Raw genomic sequence first — 22,167 nt, 5'->3', positions numbered from 1 at the left:
ATAATAATAGCACAAAAGCAGCAGAGCCACTGTGCCGACATGTTGGGGCTACAGCAGTAAGTTAAGAGCGTGTAGTTACACTTTATGAAAGTACAACTTGCTATGATCAAACTGAATTTACAACAGAATTATGAACATGAATGAATACAAAAGACAAGTGTAATTTAAAATAAACTTTGTGATTTTATTGTTTTATACTTACACATCATACAGTCCTAACTCTTAAAAAAAAAAGAAAAAAGAAAAAAAAATCTGGTGGTGTTTCTGGGGGACTGGAGTGCCAAGGGACAAGAACTACATTTCGGAATAATGTAGATTTTATTTGATATCCCTACAGCTCATCTTGAAAAACAGAATAAACAAAGCCATCTTTATTTGATTTTACATCTGCAGTCAAACTAAACTTAAACCAGTCCTCATAACTTGCAGGTTTATCATAGTTATTAAACATAACACTTGTATGATGAAGACTATGATTATGAACAACTGTGCTGAAGACAGACTGATGACAGCAAAACATTATCTATGCAACAGGAAAGAAACATGTACCAATGCACCCCTAATTGCTGGTGGCAAGTTGCAAACGGTCAAAATGCATTTTTATGGTCCAACTGTCTCTCATCACATGAAATACAATTGGGCATCAATCTTCTGGCCAGACAGTCAACATGAGATCAAAATAATTTGACATAAGACTATATTGTGTGAAATCTGGTGGTTTTACATTCAAACTGCTCACATTTATGAAAAAAAAAAGAGCTGGTTGAGTGGTTGGAGCACTGATATGAGCAGTTAATAGAAAACAAGCATAAACCATGAGACCTCATGATCTATGCTGCTGAACAATCATCCTATGTGCAAGACTTATTCTGTGAAAGGATTCATTTGTAAGGCAAAACTGAATGTTTTGCATGCAAAAATATTCTTTAACCCAGCAAGTCTGAAAATCCTGTATATATGCAGAGTAGCACCAATGAGTGCTTATAAATATTATAAATTATTTACCCTGTTACTAACTGAAATTTGAATTTAAATTTTCCATGAGATTGTAAATGATGGAAAAAATTAATCAAAGTCCGGGGTTATAGATGCTCAACCTATGCAAGGTAAATAACTTGGTGTTGGCATGCCTACCATTCAGACATGCCTATCACCAACAACATAAACAGGAATTCTGATGAAGAAGCCGAAACTAAACTTGCTCAATATCCAATTCTTTGAGTAGAGGAAAAGCGTTATTCATTTCTAACACGTTCTGCATTGGGTTTGAAAATGCATGCCCTGCAGATTCTTTGCAGAATTTGTAAATATTTATCATCAAATTCAAGCAATATTTACAGGGAAACTTAATTATGAAGATAAAACCTCAATATCATCCCTTCCATCCTCACAAGGGCCTGTTGTTTTTTTTTTTTTTTTAACTTCCTGTAATATCTCTACGCTATTAATAGATTTAAGTAAAAGGATAAATGCACGAACTGGGGTTCAGCAATGTCAAAGCTTGAAGGGTCTTGTTAGAAATTTAAGAGTTTTGTACAACAGAAGACACAAATGCTGGGGCTGGTTACTGAAAACACTGAACATTAAATGTGATGACTTGTAAATGAAACGGGAAAAAATTTGGGTAAAATATTGGTGCCACAGGTAGTGGCACTTAACTTTTTTGGATAATCATGAAAAGCACTTTAATACACATAGTACTATTCTTCACCTTAATCCACCACCTAATTACCTGGTAAAAATCTACATTAAGGTTATACTATATGAATAGAAGCCATATGTTATTTACATTTTGAAAAAAAAAAAAAAAAAAGTGTAGAGTCCTGTTAACTTGGGCCTAACTGTTCCAGCCATGCGTTGTGCTACTGCTGTGTGGCTTTTTACATTCCAGCTCCATTTCAAACTGTGCATTCACGAAACAGTAACTCATATGTTTGACTGAACACATGCATGTAAGTTAGATCTTCCTAGAAGAAGCTAGCTAGAAGCGGTCTTCGCATCAAGACTCCTCTGAATCGGAACACAACGTAAAAGCAGTCTGCAACTCTGCAGCACAGCAACAATCTTCACTGTGACTGAGCAGAACTTGTTGTATTGTAGAATAACTGCGACCCAGGTCAGTTTTCATTCAGCATGTGTCAGTGGTCTGCTGGTGGTTAGAGAAACATGGAGCTTAACTGACTCCAAAAAACCTTAAAAAAAAAAAATAAAGACTTTCAAGGAGAGCACAATGTCTTTCTTAAAATCAAACAAGGCAATTTTCTGAGCCTATATAGCTCAGAGATAAACTGCAAATGACCAAAATGCTGAACAAAACCAAGTAGGTGTGGCTCGCCAAGTTTGTGCACTGCAGTCGATAGTCTTTGTTGTGCTTTGCCTCTGAATCCAAATGAAGGACATTTTAATGCACAATCTTAATTGTAACGGCTCAACTGGTTCTACTTCATCAAGCTTGTGTATTTTTTTCTTCTATGGTTTTACAATAAAAATGGAATTACTTAAATAGAACTTTCAAATCTTAATGATTTGCTGACACATGCTGCCAATCCTCCAGCACAGACCAACCAAACGATAAAAAATAAATAGAATGCAATCACACAATTCAAGCTAACTACAATATATTAATATAGATCATCTGATGTCATACGCTCATTAAAACAGAAAAAAAAAAAAAAAAAAAAAAAATTCAATCACTCAGTTAAGTCAAGGTTCTTGGTTAGCCCTGCCCTTTCCCTCCCCCTATCAATATCTGTTCATGCACCCAGTATCCATACGAATCAATATGAAGACAGACAGATCTAGAAAATGCTGAGCCTTTGAGTTCAACATGTGGTGACCCATAGAGTAAATGAGTTGTGGGGGAAAAATGCCAATTTAATAAGAACTTGACATCATTTTTCTGTCTAGGAGAAAATGTTATATTCCAAAGCCCTTAAAAGATCTTGCAGATACATGAAATCTGTTTCTTTATAACTAGATCATCTGTGTTATTATTTAGGCTGCAACACATTCTTTAACAGCTTATACTCATTTAATTTTAATTACCTACAGGGATTGTATAAAAAAAATAATAAAATAAAACACACAATCCCTCCAAGTTGGGAAACAAAAAGGGGTAAAATCAAATGCCTTCCTTCCCCATGGCAACACAAATGTCCATCAAGCCCCTACTACTCTCCCTGACTCTCAAGCAAATGTTCGCACACACACTCTTTCATACAAACACACATACAGAAGCACTCAATTTCAGCTGCAGTCACTAGCGGAGAGAGAGGGAGATGCTAGTAAGAGAAGTGTCTGGACTGTGGCTGCAATGACATCCCCACCCACCCGCCTTAGACTACCATGAACAAATGAAGCCATGATATCAGGTGTCATCATCCGAGTGGCCACTGTTCAAATTCACAAAGTCAGAGAGACTTCTTTTAATCTTTTGCACTTAGTCCTCATAACTTCTGAATTTTTTCAGCCACCACGATTGGGTTCTCCTTGCGTATGCGCGCAGCAGCTGCACTCCGGTAATCGTAGGGACAGTCGTGTTTGTCAGAGTAACGATGAATGGCACAAAACAGGTTGCCGCAGCGACAGTCAAAACCTTAAGCAGAGAAAGCAAACGGATTAGTCCAAGAAATTTCATGATAAACATCACAAATGTTGCATATGTTTAGCTATAGTAATCTGTACAGTTTCAGAGACAAATAGTAAATATTTAGTTTTACCAAAAGTAAAATTCGAAAATTCGACCAAATTTGACACATTCAAGCGAATTTTTACATGTAAAAAATAAGGACTCTTCAGTTATACTGATGGATTTTGCCCAAAAATGGAAGTCAAGCAGCTTGTTGCCAATTACACCACTAACCTGCAATATGTTGTTCTTTGTGCAAAAGTGGCGGGAAAAAGGGGAGGGAAAAAAAAAAAAAAAAAAAAAATAGAAATATACACCACGACATGTCAGTGACTACTTTGAATATAATGGCTACATGTAGCTGAACCGCTAAATGAACAACAGATCTTCAGTCATTTTTAATCTAAATAAGTCCTGAAACATGAATTCAACATGTTGATGTTTTGATAACACTTTGACCACAGACTGAAGCACCAACTGCAGAGGGTGAGAAGAGATTACATATAAATGGAAAACATCAAAGAACTTTACTTTCAATAAGACACTGATGTAAGTTATGTGGGATATATATATATATATATATATATATATACACACACACACCACCAAATGATAAGCCACTGTATGGACCATATAACAGTAAATAAGGGCTCACCACTCAGAGTTTGTGTGAGATTTGTTCCCACTCACCAGTAAGGCCCACTTTCTTCCGGCAAGAAAAGCAGCGGTTCTTTTTCTTGTTTTTATCAGGAGTTTGGTCACCATCAGAAGAAGCTTGTGCTGCTTCACCCACTGGCTCTGAGAGGAGAAGGGAAATATTGTGCTTCTGTGAGAACAAAACATGTTTACCATTAATAAATTAAAACCTACTAATAATATTGGAAACATTTAAACCGTAATATGCCTCAGACATGAAAAAAATGACAGTGGGGTTTAGCTGTGCATGTTCCCGCAATGTACGTGACGTTGGCTTAACGCAGCATCAGGATAAATACTTCGGCTGCTCCTCGCTGGAGCGAGTGTGTCCATCTTCACCTCCCTGATAGAGATAAAAAAAAAAAAAAAAAAAAAAAAAAAACGCTAATATCTGTGTCCGATTTTCAGATGGTTGATGTGTTTTCTGACGTGTGCTCTATCTGTGGATAGAAGTGTGCTCACCTGTGTGTACGCGCACGTATTTGTCTGTGGTCGCATCAGAGCAAAACTCCAAAAGCACGACAAAGAGGGCAGCTATGTCCTGCTGCCATATAAATCAGATAACATCAGACTGTTTTGTTTTTAATAAAACAGCAAACTATAAACCTGTTCTAGAAAAAATGGAACCTGAAATGAATTCTGCTGTGACTTGGTGCTGTATAGAAAACCAGATCCCCTACTAGCTCCCCGCTAGTAGGGGAAACGCTGGAATAACAAATACCCCTTTAGTAATTATCTTACTCATTGGACCAACCTGGCAATTGGACCCTGTTTACCAGCTTTATTTGTTTCATACTGTGCTCCGCCGCATCATATAGATAATTGTTATGGACTGATTTGGAAAAATATCATGTGTTTTTTTTGGTGCTGGGCACGTCAACGTGTTAATCACGCGATAACGAAACGATTTATTAATGCCATTAATTTTTTTAATCGTGTTAAGTTTTTTTTTTTTTTTTTTTTTGCTGGCCGCTGGCTTTGATGACAGAAACATGGCGTCCATCCCTGCTGCAGCGGTGCATCTGATGTAATCAGGAGAGAGCAGGTTTATTAAAATGAAGAGACATTTTCTGTCTGGAACTTACAAAAGAAGAAGAACCACCGACGTTTGTCTTTGTCCAAACCCATGCAGATGGTGAGATGTGAGCTTTCAGTACAGGAGTCGTTTGTTCGTGTTCATGGAGAGACATCATCTGTGTTTACATATTTTTCATAACTTTGTGTACCTGGTCTTTTAATTATTGTCTTAACTGTGTTTGTTGGTGATATAAATGGTTTTACTGAGCTGGTAGCTGAGATTCTGGACTTTCTGTGGATACCACACGTTTATAGTTACATCTACAGACCTGACGTTACACCTGGAAACGAGATGTTAACCCTTTAACTCCCGGTAGCAGAGGCAGCAGGTGCAGAGGTGTTAAGCTAAACAGTAAAGCCAAGAATGAAAGGTTAGAGAAATTATGGCCAGAAATCTGGATAATGAAGCACTGAAGGTGCATGGATGGAAGTTATTGTGCATATTGTGAATATTTCTCTCTCCTCACCATCTAGAAGCTGTGAGATTCTAATCCTGCTTTCTGTCTGTTCACCTGATGCTGATATTAATCACTTATTGTTCCTTCTGTGTTTAGAAGGAAGCAGCTTCACAGCTTTAAATTCATCCTGCTGACTTTTTACCTTTTAGTTAGTAAATCCTGAATATTTCATCCTTCTTTCTCATTAATATTTGATTTTATAAATATATATGAAGAAATATTTTAATTGTTGCTGTTTAAAGAGAAAACTGCTGCTAAACCTGTTTATGTTTTTAGTGCAGAGGTCTGCAACCTTTCCAATCCAAAAAGCCATTTTTACCTCAGCCAGCTAAATAAAACTCCTTTAGAGACACAAATGTTTAAAGAACCACATTTTTATTTCCGTTTTTAGGTTTTTAAACTAAAGAGAAACATAAAACCTTTATAAAAAGAGGATACAGACTTCCTTTTAAAGGATGTCGATATTTGTGGAAAATGATGTAAAGTAAAAAATAAAAAAGTCCCTGGTTTCCAACCTAATGACAAGACAGATAGATTTAAAAAAAATATTTTAGCCATGTATTTAGAGGCATTGTGGAAGGTCCAGAGAGCCACTTGTGGCTCCAGAGCCACAGGTTGGAGAACCCTGATGTAGTGTTTGTAAACCAAAATTTACTGCATTTTCTTTATATAGCCATAGGCCTTCTTTTAAAGGAAAGAGACATTTTGCGTGTATAAATGTGATTAATCGTGATTAATCGCAACATGTCATGCGAAAAAATTTTAATTGTTGCCCAGCACTAGTTTTTTTATTTATTTATTTATATTTTTACCTGTGCTGTTTGACGTACCCCCCTCTTCTCCCTCCTCAGCCTCTGCTCGATCGGAGTCTACAGCTACTGAATCCTGGGAAATGCTCATAGCTGTCATCTGTTGAGTTACTGGGCTCGGAGAACTGGGGCTAAAATCACAACCAACAGAAATGAATACAGTTTAGACCAACACACAGATAAAAATGTGTCAGGTAAAAAGTAGATAAGAGAGATGCCTTCAGTGAAATTGTATTACTTTTATTTCAGATAGCAGGTTCCATATCAACAAATTAAAATGATAATGATCAAATTTCTTAAAATCAATCAATTTGTACATAAGTTTCCTTAGTGCAGCATGAAATGTGACTTGCACTCGTCCACCTTGGAAATTTCATTAAAATTCCAACAGAATCATTAAATACCACCAGTGGACTTTTCATTTTTGCTTTATTGTAACTGCATCACAAATGGCCTTTAAAAAAGGGATAAAGCAACTTCCAAAAAGAGCTACTGTAACAATCCTGAATCTATAAAATGTTATCTGTAAAAACACAAAGATGAAATCAAAAACATTTTTGTAAAAATGCAAAAGAGACAAATTATGCCATTTTCAATTGTTTTGCTTTTTTTCCCCTTATTGTTTTCCTGCACAACAATTTTGATTGAAGACTACTGATCTCTTGGCTTGTTTAATGAGGTTTTATTTGAAATGCACTGAGCAACTCCTTTAAAGAGAGAGATGCTACCATGCTCACACAGTGTATTCAGAAATTGGACACCAAATACATGCAGTGCACATTTCTCTGGCTTCCTTTTGCACAGATAAAGCACAAATTATTCCTAAATGTGACCAACATGGGAACAAATAACTCAACATAATGCTCTCACTTGGGGAGAAGTGGAACATTTCCTGTCATGAATTCTCTAACAACTGTTTGTATTATAATCCAAGTTATCTGGGGCCTCATTCCCAAATCTCACTTCACAGCTCCTTGCTCAGAGCCTGCAGCATTATCAACATGGTCCATTCCACAGATATAGGATCATTATGTGTTTCTCATGGTCTATCAAGCTGGGACAATGACAGCAGAAAAGGAAAGACAGCACAATTGTAGTTACCTTCTGAATAATGGTACCACATCATCAGTTAACACAAAAACTATCAGCAATCAAACCAAACAAGTACTAAAACAGAATAACACAGCTTACTACACTATACCTGCAAAGCTACCTTATTAAAGTAGATCTGAACACATTTAAACTCTATTAGGACACTGAACACACACAAAGCATGCTGGAAAGCTATGTCCACCTATCTTTAACACACTATAAGTGTGTGTAGGCGATCTGATTCAACCATATCAGTTTCATATTCTGTTAAATAATTCTTTTTGATGTTTCTAGAGTTTTTCTTGTTATTTGGAGTAAAGGTAAAAGAATGCTATGTATTTATTGTTATGTGCATATTTATAAATGGGAGCAGACCAGGCGGTCCTAGAGCTCTGCTCAATTCCATGTTGGTTGGGATGTATCAAGAAAACATGAGCAAAAACAAGAGTATGCAGATTCATAAATATGAATATTTTTGGGCATACATACTTTCCCAGTTTTGGTTATACGCCATCATTCTGTCTCAAAGCAACAAAATCTTTCATACATGAGGCTCCTGGGCTTTAAGGTAAAGACTTAATAAACTCTTATCTTGAATTTGATTTGCTTTCTTAAGCATCCCAACATGGTATATAATTTCAGCCCAACTGGTCAAAGCAGTCTTGAAAAAGAAAGAAAGAGGCTTCCTCTTCACTGTCGTCTGGTACATACTCAAGACTATGGGACTGAATGAAACTGGAGATTTGAATGGATCTAATATATGAATAAAGCCTGGCACACACTTAACGATTTTTTTAATCTTGTGAGATTTTTATCTGGTCGAGACCTCACGCGTGAAGATAAAAAAAAAAAAAAAATCAGTTTTGGTCGTACTGTGTGTGGTGTGCTCCAAAAATGTAATCAAGGAAGAACACAGACGACAATGCTGTCCAGCAACTGATCTACAATCTAGTCCTCCAAGCCAGACAAACGTAGAAGAACCATAGCAATAACAGGCAAAAAATGTAGAAGTAGAAACATAGTAACAATCTGAAAACACAACACACAGCATGGAAGGGGATATATAAGATGAGAGAATGATGGTGGTCTTGGGACTACTGGCAACAGAAAAAGCCAGAACTGAAAAAAAATAACAGACTGGAGATGGCGTGAACACGGACTTTATTTACTTCCTTGCTCCCCAGCCAGCTTGCTCTCTGATTGGCTACATTCTGTGCCAAGTCACCACCATGTGCCATTCTGTGCCACGTCACAATGCATGAGTCGTCGGCGTTCTTCAGAAATCGACACTGAAATATTAAACATGTTCAATGTTCCCAATTGTCAGCTACGACCCGTCCCGATTATCGGGACAAATCGGCTCGTAACACACCACAGATCATATGATGATTGGACAGGGAAATCTCACGATGATCGGGCGTTTGCCGTCTGAGGTCGAGAAGAGGCAAAATCGGGACAAAAACAGCCCAAATATAAATATAATTATGTGTGTACCAGGCTTTAGACAGACATAAATAAAAAGAATTAAAAACATAAACATAAAAAAAAAAAACCTTGCTTAGTTAAAGTTAATCGCAAGCAGAATCCTATAGAATACTGAATAATAATAAAACAAGAGCTCCAGCCTGTAACCATAATTAAACATTACAATGTATTTTTTTTATGAGGGCCCTTAAGTGCTTTTACTAAACATTAAAGCCTTGTATTTCTTTAAAAAAATGATAGGATTATTGTTGTTGAGTAACATCAAAATTAATACTTGACTTTTGAATGAACTCTCTGAAACATAACAGGACCCCAGCTGCCAGTCAGCATACCTGGTTGTTTGTTCCTCAGGTGAGGTTCCTGCTACTTCTGTACTAAGCTCTGAGGCTGTGTCCTCCACAGTCACACCAGCTGATCCTGGTGATCCTGACGGTGATGCAGCAGCTGTGTAGGAGAAAGGACAGTTTCACAAGACATACATCAGAGAATCTCTTGTTCTAGCCTTGACCAGAGATGACTTTTCAAGTGGTTTCAAATATCTTATTATATGGGACTCACTGCATTTGTCTATCAGAATCCTATGTATTCTAAGTAAATTTGGAAGAACAGATAAAAAAAAAAATGTCACTCTTTTCCCAAAACAGTTTAGGCAGTACCCCTCATTTTGGCAAATTTGAGTGCCTACAAAGCCTGTAGTTTTTGAAAGATCCCTAGAGTCAAGTTCCTGTTTTCATTTTTCCAAATTTCACTAAATTTATAAAGCACTTTTCATACATGAGTAGCACAAAGTGCTTTACATAATAAAATGCACATTAAAAACATGTACAAATTGAAAAGAATATAAAACAACAAAACACACACCTAATCTTTGTCCCTCTCTCTCACACTCACACACACACCTCTCTTAACATAATAAGAATATAATCTGGCTTGACATTACAGTGAGGAAACGATATCTTGAAGATCCGTCCACACCAGGAGTCATCATGACCATATCCGGCACACCCTTTGTGTCTTCCATCTTCCTACCTTTCTCTCCTGGGGGGCTAGATCGCCCCCCTCCCTGTTGTCTCTGCAGGTGTTCCTTGTAGCAGACAGAGCACATGCCATTGGTGCGGGGGTTACCATAGAAACCACATCCCATAGTGCAAAGCATTGGCACTTGCGTCTGATTGGTCTCCTGAGCCATGCTCTGACAGAAGGGGGTTACGGGGGGGTGGGAGAGGATATTCCTGAAAATGTAACAAAGTTAGTCAAAATTGCATTAGTCCAAATATGACTACATGGTTTTCCATATTCCAGCTAAAAATGTTTGGAAATGCTTTGCAGCATGAGAGAATAACAGAAGTTTTAAAAATGACAGTTGTGGCCTAATCACACACACACACATGATTTTTCAAACTTGAGCCAACGCTCATAAATAAGCTAAATCGGCCATATACAGTAAAAATATGAAAAAAATTAATACAGTGCAACCCTAAATAAGTTGTCTTGTTCGTCCTGTAATTAGTCCAGTGCAAAAAGTGTTCAAAATAGTAATCTGGGGGTTTATTACAAAAATACGCAGTATGGAAATGCGGAAAAAGGTATAAAAGTAAAACACAAGTCCATTTTAAAAGGCAGGTTACAGAAAACAAAGACCTAGGCCAGCTCAGAGAGTTAACACTTTCTTCCGCTGCAAAACAAGATGTTTTGGTCAGAGTAAACTTGCCATTAATGGAAAGCACAAGACTTTTCTGTACAAAAACATCTCCACATACACGAAACCTTTACATTATACGATGATTTAGCAGACAAACATTAGGGTGTCTAAAATCCACCTTAACAAGTTCCAACTGACTGTCCCCAGAAGAAAACAATTGCCGTCCTGTGCTTGCATAGCTCAAAGCAAACACTGAAACATTAGCGAACAGCTTCGCTGGCCGTTTTGTCTGACACTGTGCATACCAACGCAAAAAGAAAGACAAAACTCGCTCGGTTACTTCCCAATAAGGCGAAAATCCCGGGGATACAAATAACTTGGTATTTTATGTACATTTATGAAAAACAACAAACAAATCTTGTTTTATTTTAATCGAATAAACGTTACCTTTAGCAGGCTAACGTTAGCTATGTTGCTAGCATAATCAGCCATCCCAAACCAATGAGATTCGCGACAGTGTCCTAGCTAGTTTTAAAAAACCAGTAACATAGGACGAGAGCCCCCCGCAATAATCTACGATAAAGACAATACCTGAAATTCAAGGTACCGGAGCCTGTCGACGACCTTGAGCTTCAGATTTGTAGAAATTGTGTCCCGAGCAGCGCGCACGGCCTCCTACTCTGCGCGAGCTCCCAACATTCGAAACAACGACCATGACGTCATCCTCATCAGCATCATTTCAACAAGCCAGGCCAACATTGCAAAGTCCAACACCCCTCAAACAACACCACAAACAGTAGAGAAAAACAAAAAAACACACTCAGCGTATTCAAGCGTGACACCGAGACCACTGTGTCTAAAGTTTATTGAAATTCAGCTCAATAACAGCTCACGATCTCTTACCTTAATTTAATCAAATTCAAACACAAGAATTAAACTAAAATGACACATAAAAAAAAAATAAAAAAATAAAAAAAACAAAGAAAGAAAGAAAGAAAAAACATTTAATACTGAAGTCTCACTCAAGATGCCTTCTTACATATTTTTGTAGTTTTCTGATCTTTACAGATAATACATATTTGGCTTAGTTTTAGGAATGGTTTGAGTACCAACAAAAATCAGACATCAATATGTTCATGGGCATTAACTCATGTTTAACAGATGTAAAAATACTTTTGCTTTCCAAAAAAAAAAAAAAAAAAAGAGAGAGAAAAAAAAAAAAGGCTAATGTAGTTTTTTTATTTCCATTACATTTAATCAAATTCTACACCATAAATGTAGTGTCAATAACTTATAAATAAAAGTTTAAATCATTAAGAAGAAAACATCATTATAGAACTGTGAGGCATCTTTCATTATGCAAATTATTTTTATTCAGTTAACAGTATATATATGTAAGCACAAATCTAGTTGTTTGGGCTATCCATCTCCATTGGCACATCTCTCTCTGCCTTCTCAGACTTCTGAGCAGCGAACGGCCCCACTAGCCAGTTAAGTGGTGTGTTGTTTAGTAGATACTCCATGACACCATCCATGGATTGCTGGAGCTTAAATATATACATAACAGAATTTATTCAACACAATTATGGGATCATAATACAAACAAAATTTTCATTTTAAAAGTATGGTAAGAATTATGACTTGAACACAGCGCCTTGTGTGTGCATTATGATATGATGCATAAGTTTGATATTTTCCATTAAATTGTGTGAATAAGCAGATAACCCAGAGAATGAAAAGGAGATAACAGTTCAGTTTATCTTCACTGAGTGTGCAGAGGTAGTGCAAAAACTGTTTGTATTAAAAACAGAAAAAAATATGCGGGCACTGAGGCATATTTAACAAACTGATGCACCAATGATAAAACACTGCAGTAAAGAGATTATTGTGCAGTTCTTACTTGTTTTAATTGTTGACGGCTTCGCTCCAGAAGGAGGGGAGTGATTGTGCTAGCGCTTCCCAAAGAGGACTGGAGTTCCTCAGCAGCTTGCCGTGCATTGGTCAGCTGGTCCTGCACTGCTCCTGGCAGGCCCTGTGTGCTTGAAACCACACTGGAGCATGCCGACCTAAGCTGGTCACTTAGCCCACGCACCAAAGTGAGGGCCCGCCATTCCAGCTGCTGTGAACATAAAGTGGAAATAAAATGCAGAAATGAACTGATTAGTGAAAAGAGTTGCTTATTTTTAGACATACTGATAAAAACACTGAAATGTAAAACAATATGACAAAAAAGTCTATATATACGGAAGAATAGTAAAAATAGTAATAATTCAACCATTAAAATATGTAATACTTAATAGTAAAGTTTACTAGAGAATAAAATATTTAACATATGATCTGATTTAGTGTTTAAATAAAATAAAAAGGGACAAAACTATTCTGGTTAATACAAGAATAAACCTATTAGACCATTAAATCCAAATAAGGATAAATTGTGACCTCTGATTCATCTTTGGCCCCATCTGGCTCAGTGTGTTCAGCTCCTTCCTGTTTCTGTGTCCACTCTGTCCACCGCTGCTGCAGCTGCTCTGAGGCCCCTCCTAACTGGTTACTCACTGTGCCCACACTGGTACGGGTGCTCTCTAGCAGGTCCAGAGTGCTGGAAATCTGAGCCATGGCAGCATAGGTGGTATCCCTGGCGTGCCGTGCACGGACCAGGGACTGGTCATAAGCTCGCTCCCGTACCTTGGCAGAGAGTTTCCCCAAACGAACAAAATAGCTGGGGCTGGACGTAGTGGTAGTCACCTCAGAGCTGGCAGGTTCAGCAAGAGCAGCTGCACGAGAAATACATTTATCTCCTGTAAAGTTAAACTTACACTTTTCTTCTGGTAATACTTAGACCATCTTTATTTTTTTAATAAATACTCAGTTCTTCTGTGGCTGCACAAATTTCAAATTACATCAAATGCATTTGCATTTCTAATTTCTAAAAAGATGTTCTGCAATTTTTTCAAAAACCTGAGGTTTTCTGTTGGACTTAAGTCACGCAGCATCACACTTTTCATGTTTTTCATTTTTAAATACTTGTGTAAATCTGGCAGTGTACTTTTATTATTATCATGATGGAATATCCATCTTTTGCTAAACTTCCAAACACTAGGAACAATCCAACTGGTTAGTATTTTTTACATATCCACAAGTATTCATGGTGTCATCTTTCTCTCCTATGCTGTTCCATATAATTATAGTTTCATTCCCTGCTGCATTTCATTGTCAGAAATATGCATGATCAACAAGATAGTCCCTGACAGATTCAAACTAAATCCTATCTGAACTTAAAAAACATGCTCACAGGCAGTCTTTTTATTCTATCTGGTAAAGTTAAATAGTAAATTGTCAGTGTTTATAGAGCTCTTTTCAATTGCTTTTTCCTTTATCACACATTCTCATGTAGTTTAACCAATTACTGGCAAACAGGGATCAGTTGCTTGATATGGGACACTGAAACATGGACTAGGGAAGCCCAGGATTGGACCTTCCAATCAGACCAGACCTTCCAAATGGCAGACCACTGCTCTTCCTACTAATCACCAGTTGCAATTCAGCATTCTCTTTTGCCGACAAGCAATCAAGTCTTTATTATCTTGGACACTGTCCACAGAGGTCGATGTTATCCACTGAACTTTGTACTCTGACTTGTGACAGAAACTCTGAGGCTCCATCTTTCTTCAGAGCTAAGTTGCGTTAGAAGCACATCAACTGTGTCATCAGTTCTGGAGGACAGCCACTCTGGCTCTGACTGGTGAGGTTAGGTTCAGCAACATTATGTGCTGAAATATAAGGTCAGCTGACTACCTACATCACCAGGTCTTTTTCTTGTTTACAGTACAGGTTTATGCAAAGATGACAGTGCCAGGATTTATCCAACACAAGTTCAGAAAGCACGAGACCTTATTTTCACATCTGAATTAACTCCAGTGAGAATCTTATGTTTTGCAAAACACAAGATCTTTGTAAAAATTTATGCAACTCTGGACAGAAATAAATAATTGTGATGATACACAAGTTTTATAAAAAATGAATGAATGTATGTCATATTTATAGTTAAAGGTGATCCAGAGAAGTGTTAGAGAGTGGTTTCTTTTTCTTTTATTGTCTGAGGCAAGGTGATGTATACGTAATATTCATTACATAGGTTTTTTTTTGTAGTTGATTCCAGTGGAAAGTGTATTTGACTCCTGCTGGGATCTGTTTAAAAGAGACAGAATGACAGACTTTCCAGTCATTAATCTGTATAAATTAAGGAAGATGGCACTGTGTCACTATGCTCATGTTAAAAGTCATTTTAGTGGTTGTCATGGGCAAAAAAAAAAAAGAGAGAAAAAAAAAAGAAAATCCAGCTATATAGCTTCTAGTAAGGGTGGTTTGCTGCTGCCACCACAGTTACAAGTGTATTCTTCATGGTCTATAATCAGAGGATGCTCTCTTGATCATTATTGCTGTACTGGAGTACGGCAGGTTGTCATGATAACATGACATCACAGTAGCAGGTGTCAAAGCTGTAAGTGTTGGAAATTGTAGGTGTTTTACAGGCCAAGTAAACAGATGGCAAGTTCATTGGAATGTCCTGCCTCCTTCTCTATGTGCAGCACCAACCATTCATGTTTTCAGCTTTAGTCGCTGAAGAAGCATTTACCTCTGTTTAAAATACTATCCTGCCGTATCACCTTGCCTTACTGTTTTAATAATTTTTTAGCAGACCATAAATCTCACTTTACCTTTATTTGATCTGTCAGAACGATCCTATCTGGCACTCAGAAGTAGACATATGGCTTTATTACCTCAGCTGGTTATTTATGGATGGATAATATTTTCCATATTTAGTACATCTACTGACCCAGCTCCCTCTCGGTCAGTGGCAGGTTTTGGTCAACCCAGTCCTCGGATCGGCTAAGGGCCAGGCCCATCCCACTGCTGACCATCTGGCCCATCTTAGTGCCCATGACAGTACTGATGCCTCCACTGACTGCTGCCTTAGTCAGCTCGACACCACCCATCACAGCACCCACCACAGCATCTTTGGCTCCTGCCATTGACTGGTATACCATACCGACTGTGTCCGACACCACCTGAGGGAGCAAAGAGGAGACAATGTGCCAAAGTTAGAGAATAACTTTTCTAGGTAGCTTTTGCTATTAACATAAATTAGATTTGTGATTAGGTGGCACAGGTGCACCATTATGAAAACAGATGGAAAGACCAGGATTAACCACTGGAACAATGCTAGATGGGCACAAAAAAATCTCACACATTCAGGAGGAAAGTATTGTGTGATAAAAGGTCAGTAATTAAATCAATTAATCCCAATATGCATAAAAAAGGCAAAAAGAAAGAAAGAGCATAACCAGTTATGAAAAGAGCTAATGATGTTGCATTGCTACATTATTCTAGCAGAATTTACTGTCTGACCTTGTCTGCTGGTTGGTGAAGAATAGGCAGCTTTTCTTCTATCTTATCCAGTCCTTTCAAAGCATATTCATTCACTGTGGCAACTGTAACAAATGCACAGCAAAATATTCATTTAAAACATGAGATGAATAAGATTACGTGTTAAAATGCAGAAAAAAAAATCCTCCCTTAACAAAGTGTGAAGTGATGCCACTGAACAAAAATAATTATTATTTCATGTTTACAGCACAATAACAACTGAAAGAGCTTTAAAAAAACTTTTGGTAAATGATGTGAAAAGTCTGCTCTTAGCTGAAAAACAACAACAACAAAAAAAGCTATTTCTATGTTGTATTCAAGCCTCGAGGTAGCAAGTGGACCAGTTGATGGCTTCACACCTTCTCATTTCTAACAAATTGCACAGTTATATGGTGTCATTTTGCAGCTATTACATCATATTTTGCAGAGAGAAAAACATACTCTGTGGTTCGATCATGTCCAAAATGGGTTTGGACCCCGTTGTGGCAGCAGCACCCAAGGTTCGGACCCCGCTCTCAGCTACATCCATAACTCCTTTCAGCAAGGGCACGTTGTCTTTGGTGCTAGTGTAGGCACTGGAAACCACCTCACAAGTCGAACTGACCAGAGGCAAGCTGCTCACTCTCGAAACAGCACTCTAGGACAATAACACAACCTTTCAAGACACCTAAATAGCCAAAATCAAGCTAGTTTGTATAAAGCAGGACTTTTTTGGAAATTAAAAATGTTTCAAAATTTAATTTTCCAAAGTAGCACTATTAAAAAAACTTAGATATGAGGTTGTAAAATGTATTAAGAACCATTTAGGAGCATTTAGGGTCTCAGTGTTCCTCACCTGCTGCTCTCCATTAGCTGGTTGTGCTGCTGCAGCTCCAGTCTCATTAGTCTTCCCGCTGTCTGCCATTGTGATTGCTGGGTTCAATCTCTGACACTGAATATAGTGTTAGAAATTGAGATTCACCTCACTTTATTTCTGTGAATGATGAAACATGGCTTCCTCAGTGAAAGTCTTTGTTAAGAGAATGATATACTTTATCTTGCAGGAGTAGTTGTTCTGTCAGATGGTTTAATGCATGCAGAAAGAAAACCCAGCCATGTTAAATCCATTTGTCAACACTATGATGCAATGAGGATGAAATTATTCTTAGACAATAAAACTGAACTGCCATGCAAACCATTCAAAGTCTCTGTGCACTGTCAGAAAAAGTCTAAAATGGAGCTCTTTGGAATTTGTTACAGTAGCTTCTTGTTGACATAGTGTATCCTTGTACTTATTAAAAACACTTTAACTGAATATTATAACCCCCAAATGTAAGACAGGCACATGAACTCTGAATCAGAGTTGTTTTAAGCGATATATTTAGTAAAGCCATGAATAATGTTCAGATCCATGAACCCGTAGGGTAATAATGCTGATGACTGTTCACAAGCTGTCATGAAAATATAATCCAGGCCAAAAAAAAAAAAAAAAAAAAAAAAAAAAAAAAAAAAAAAAGACTCATGTTGGCAGCTGCAAAGTGAAAAGTAACTTATTAAATGAATATAAAATTAGTTCCTTTAAAAAAAAAGATCAAATGTAATATTTAACATCTTGAAATTGGGGGCAGAAACTACATGACATTTTCAGACTCACATAAGTTGAATGTCACACAAGAAGGGAGGCGTGAGTTTAATCTATTCTGTTTTTACACAACAACTCTGTTCACAGTCAATATTAACAGTAGTTTAAAAAGATCAGGTCTCAAATGGGACATCTAAGTAAGGGAGTGATAATGACTTAATGAGGAGGTTCTGGCTTGCATTCACTCATATGACAATACATGGTGTTATGGACTGTGCTGAAGGACTGCAGACTCAACTGACTAACCTAATGGACAAAGAGAAACACCATTTTGTTGAGTCCTGCACCTGTTCTACTACCCGAAGCTATTGTTAGCCATTTGCTTTGCATACGGCTGTTGGCCCAACGCGCAAGATAATAAAAAGATTTGCTGCATTGCCTCCAGAATCATGTGTAACAAGTGACCTTTATTAATGAGTAGGATTGAAAAGTTTGTTGAGTTATGCATTATGAGTGAGCTGTGCTTGAGTAGATGTGGGCTCAGAGCTGTCACAATAATAATAATAATAATAATAATAATAATAATATAAGTAATTGTGATAAGTGATTTAAGTTTTTTTTTTGATTGTTTGTTTTAAGTTAGTTGGGGGGGGGGGGGGGGGGGGGGGGGGGGGGGGGGCAACAATGACAACATCCACTACCAAGGGCAAGGGAAATTTCCCTTTTTGAGGTCACAAAGGGAAAGATCTCAATCTCAGCCATTTGAGCACACATTTGTTAAAAAGTGAAGCAAGCCAGTGAGAGAGGTGACAGAATTTTCTCATTTTTGGGCCTCATTCACAGGTTACGAGGACACATATGACTGTTAGAAAAAAAAGTGAATTTAGCAAAATATGGGATCTTTAATGTCAGTAGATGCTCACTGAAATGTAGAAGCTGAATATAAGAAGTTAACCTCTAGATAAGCAGATGCTGTTATTCACCAGTATCATAAGAAAGGGTGGTCAAATGTTGGAAATTATATGAACATAGTGGCGAAAATATGACAATTCTGTTAACATCATCATTAATGCAAGGTAGCGGTAAAGAGGTGAGAATGTCATACACATAGCAGACCTACGCAGATCATAAAATTCTATCAGTCTCTGTAATTCTGTTGATGCAAATTCAATAAAATGAGAGGTACATAATTCCTGAAGGAAAATTACATATTGTTTATTAAAAAAAATAGTCTTTCTTTGAATTCAGAGAAGGCTGGTGGCTGAATATAAAATATGTAGTCAGGAGCTGATGTACAGAGAGTTTTGATTGAGAAACTCATAGCAGATAGGAACTCAGGTTTCCTATCTGTGGCGTAAAAGCAACTAGATAAAGTGTTTAAGGATATACAGTCCCTCTGGAAGCTCCCTTTTCTAAGTATCTCTTAGCAAGCCCCGAAAGCGGTTTAATCCAAATGTGCCAAATGTAACAACCAATGACATTATTGGGCCATTCTCTTATTTCTGCCTTGTATCCTTCGTATCAAGACAAAAAAAAAGAGTGAAAGTGAAGGAATGAGGGAGGCAGCCATCTGCAGCAACAACTCCCCTTCTCCCTCTGGTGCTCCACAACATGTGGATGGCATCTGTTTGTGTTCCACCAGATGGCACACAGAGACATAAATGGACACCACCTGTCTTTACTAGAACACTGTTAACAAGTGTTTGACATGCTTGACCTGATGTATACAGCACATAAGCTGCAGAAGGACATGAGATTTCTGTGATCATACTGCTGGAAAGGCTACCAATAGGAGCATGAGGAGCGCAGCTGACAAGCTGCAACCTGTATCCAGACTAAATACTCTGGTAGATTAGGCTACATCCACCTGTCAGGATAAACTGTTGAAAGAGAAACTAGCCAAACAAAATATGTAGCAAGCAGCTTCTTCCAAGACTGAGATGCTGTTTAATCATTAGACACAAATTAGATGTCAACGTTAAAAAAAAAAAAGAAAGAAAAAACTAAACTGTTACTTCATAAACTCTCTGTGTTCTTTATGTGATGTTTGATTAAGCAACATGTCCTCTTCTAGATGAGGTGTCAGTTGATGACATCTTCACTGGCTTTATTACAGCAAAACAAAGTCTGACTATCCCTGCTGAAGCCAAGCATGAGATGAAACCGCAGTAGTATTCAGAGGCAAGACACATGTTTATCAGAAGGCGCAACACAAACTGGGCTGTTTCAGTCACTCAGAAGGAGTCATCTCACTGACAGCTGACTCCAACAAAGAGTTTATGAAAATACTGCTTAGCCTCTTCCTAATGCTGCCATATTCTCACAGTGATGAACCACAATCCACCTGCAGTAAAAAAAAAAAAAGACTATTACATGTGTTTTGAGGCTGAAACTCCATTTATGTTAATGCAGTTGTATATTAAGAAAACTATTAAGAACCTTGCCATATGGGGAACAGTATTAGAGGTGAAACGAAAGACAAAAAGAGACTGCATGTTAATGGCTTAATGTGAGCATGGCTGCCACTTATTGGCAAGTAAGACAGAGTGACAAAGAAAAGAGGCTAATGTGGGTAAAGCTGGGAATGAGAAGATTAATCAGAAGAGGAGGCTGGTTTCGTAAAAGTGAAAGTAATTTTGCATTATCTGAAGAAATAGCTACGATGTCCACATTATTATGCATGGGATGAAAAGCATTTAATCAGAAACCTCCTTTGATAAATGTAAGGGGTCATAGGACTAATGTAAGGATTGAAATAACAGGAGAAGGAAGTAATAGGAAAAGGAATAAAGCTCCACATTTTGTTTTTAAGAAATATTGCTCCTCGCTACCTGGTTTCAGTAAGATGCAACTACATTTGAAAGAAATAAATCACTTACTAGCAAAACTACTTAATAGTTTATACTCTTGGGCCACAAACCGAGATAAAAGTTTACAAGAAGAAATTGATTGTAAAGACTGTCAATCACCGATATACAAAATGACTTTAAACATGGTACGAAATATTGATTATTCCCAGTGACGATCAGCCAGGAGAAATCCACATCTAGCTATTTTTCACATGTAAAACTCCGTATCAGCAACAGTAATTTCCTCTATTTCTTTAATCGCTGGTGAACTTTACCCTATATGAGGAAATATGACTAAATACTTGAGCAAACAACTGCCATATATCCGTTGGCTCCCTCTAATTCAGCATTAACCCCCCAGATGAAGGAGGTTTTAGCATATAGAAAAGTAAATCCAGCTGTTTATTCTCCCTACATGAGCAAGAACTCCTGGTTTGCTAGTTTCAATGGCGAAGATTTGTTAGTTTAATTAGCTTAGCAACACGTCGTTTCAGGGATTATGGCCTGCTTAAAAATAATACAAAAGCAGCCTAATTAGACACTGACCTCTGTTACAGCCTGGTGACTTTCTGTCCTGCCGTGACCCGAGGTGTTGATGATGATTTGTGAACAGGTTCAGCCTTTGAGGCTCTCTTTCCACTGTACTGTTGAGCAACAAGTCGACACGGACTAAAAGGCGGAGTAAGGGATTGTCTTATCAACTTTCAACCAATTAAATCACAGCACGGAAGTAACACAGTGTAGTTTTTGTTTGTCCCCCCCCCCCCCCCTTTACTCAACCGTTTCAGTAGTATATATACTATACTAAAATAAACCAAAAAGCTTTGCTCGTAAATGAAAAACTATCAAAACATTTCAAGCAGGATGCAAAGGCAATAAATAAATAAATAAATAAATAAATAAATGTGATTTAGATTGCAAAATCACCCGGGCATAGTTCATATAAACTGCTATTCCTAAAAACTTTAAGGTATTGGGTTTTTTCCCCCCAAAGTTTTCAGATATTGTTTTTAAAATGAGTTTTGGATACCAGAAATTTAGGAGACACCTTGAAAAAATATACTCTTGTGTAAAATTTTTTTAAATGTTTTATTTTTCATTAAGTACAGATAGTTTTATTTATATTGTAAATAAAATGTATTTCTTGCCAGTCCATCACAAGCAGCACATGTATATGATGTAATAGAACAATGCATCACATTATCAGTAACTTTTTAATTCTTGATTCTTGATCTTGTACATATTCATTCATTCATTCTCTGTACCTCTTAGTCTATTAAGGGTTGCGGGTAAGCTGGAGCCTATCCCAGCATTAACAGGTGAGAGGCAGGGTACACTCTGGACAGCTCACCAGTCCATCGCAGGGCCAACACATAGGGGACAAACAACCATTAACACTCACACACACTCCTAGGGAGAATTTAGAGTAATCAATTAACCTAA

At 37.5% G+C, this 22,167-nt stretch overlaps 2 protein-coding genes across 4 annotated transcripts; both read right to left on the bottom strand.

The window, feature by feature from the left end:
• Nucleotides 1–163: 163 nt before the first annotated feature.
• On the bottom strand, nt 164–11,600 carry zgc:77486 (uncharacterized protein LOC405808 homolog). 2 transcript variants are annotated; one of them, XM_042005656.1, is made up of 6 exons: nt 11,479–11,600; nt 10,275–10,477; nt 9,578–9,689; nt 6,672–6,799; nt 4,319–4,426; nt 164–3,595 (listed from the first exon to the last, which is right to left on the bottom strand). In XM_042005656.1, the coding sequence occupies exons 2-6, from the start codon at nt 10,432–10,434 to the stop codon at nt 3,447–3,449; spliced, it is 657 nt and encodes a 218-aa protein (XP_041861590.1). In that variant the 5' UTR covers nt 10,435–10,477; nt 11,479–11,600; the 3' UTR covers nt 164–3,446. The 2 variants fall into 2 exon arrangements, with proteins under 2 accessions (XP_041861590.1, XP_041861591.1); XM_042005657.1 differs by lacking the exon at nt 11,479–11,600 and adding an exon at nt 11,335–11,359.
• Nucleotides 11,601–12,097: 497 nt separating this feature from the next.
• Nucleotides 12,098–21,410, bottom strand: plin3 (perilipin 3). Of its 2 annotated transcripts, none has more exons than XM_042005655.1 (8): nt 21,271–21,410; nt 17,150–17,287; nt 16,756–16,951; nt 16,297–16,379; nt 15,725–15,956; nt 13,327–13,661; nt 12,788–13,003; nt 12,098–12,434 (listed from the first exon to the last, which is right to left on the bottom strand). In XM_042005655.1, the coding sequence occupies exons 2-8, from the start codon at nt 17,216–17,218 to the stop codon at nt 12,294–12,296; spliced, it is 1,272 nt and encodes a 423-aa protein (XP_041861589.1). In that variant the 5' UTR covers nt 17,219–17,287; nt 21,271–21,410; the 3' UTR covers nt 12,098–12,293. The 2 variants fall into 2 exon arrangements, with proteins under 2 accessions (XP_041861589.1, XP_041861588.1); XM_042005654.1 differs by having other exon boundaries at nt 12,099–12,434; nt 12,788–13,006.
• Between the last annotated feature and the right edge of the window lie 757 nt (nt 21,411–22,167).

Source organism: Melanotaenia boesemani, chromosome 14 (genome assembly GCF_017639745.1).
Source record: "Melanotaenia boesemani isolate fMelBoe1 chromosome 14, fMelBoe1.pri, whole genome shotgun sequence".
NCBI lineage: Eukaryota > Metazoa > Chordata > Actinopteri > Atheriniformes > Melanotaeniidae > Melanotaenia > Melanotaenia boesemani.
This window is presented reverse-complemented; position numbering and strand designations above follow the sequence as displayed.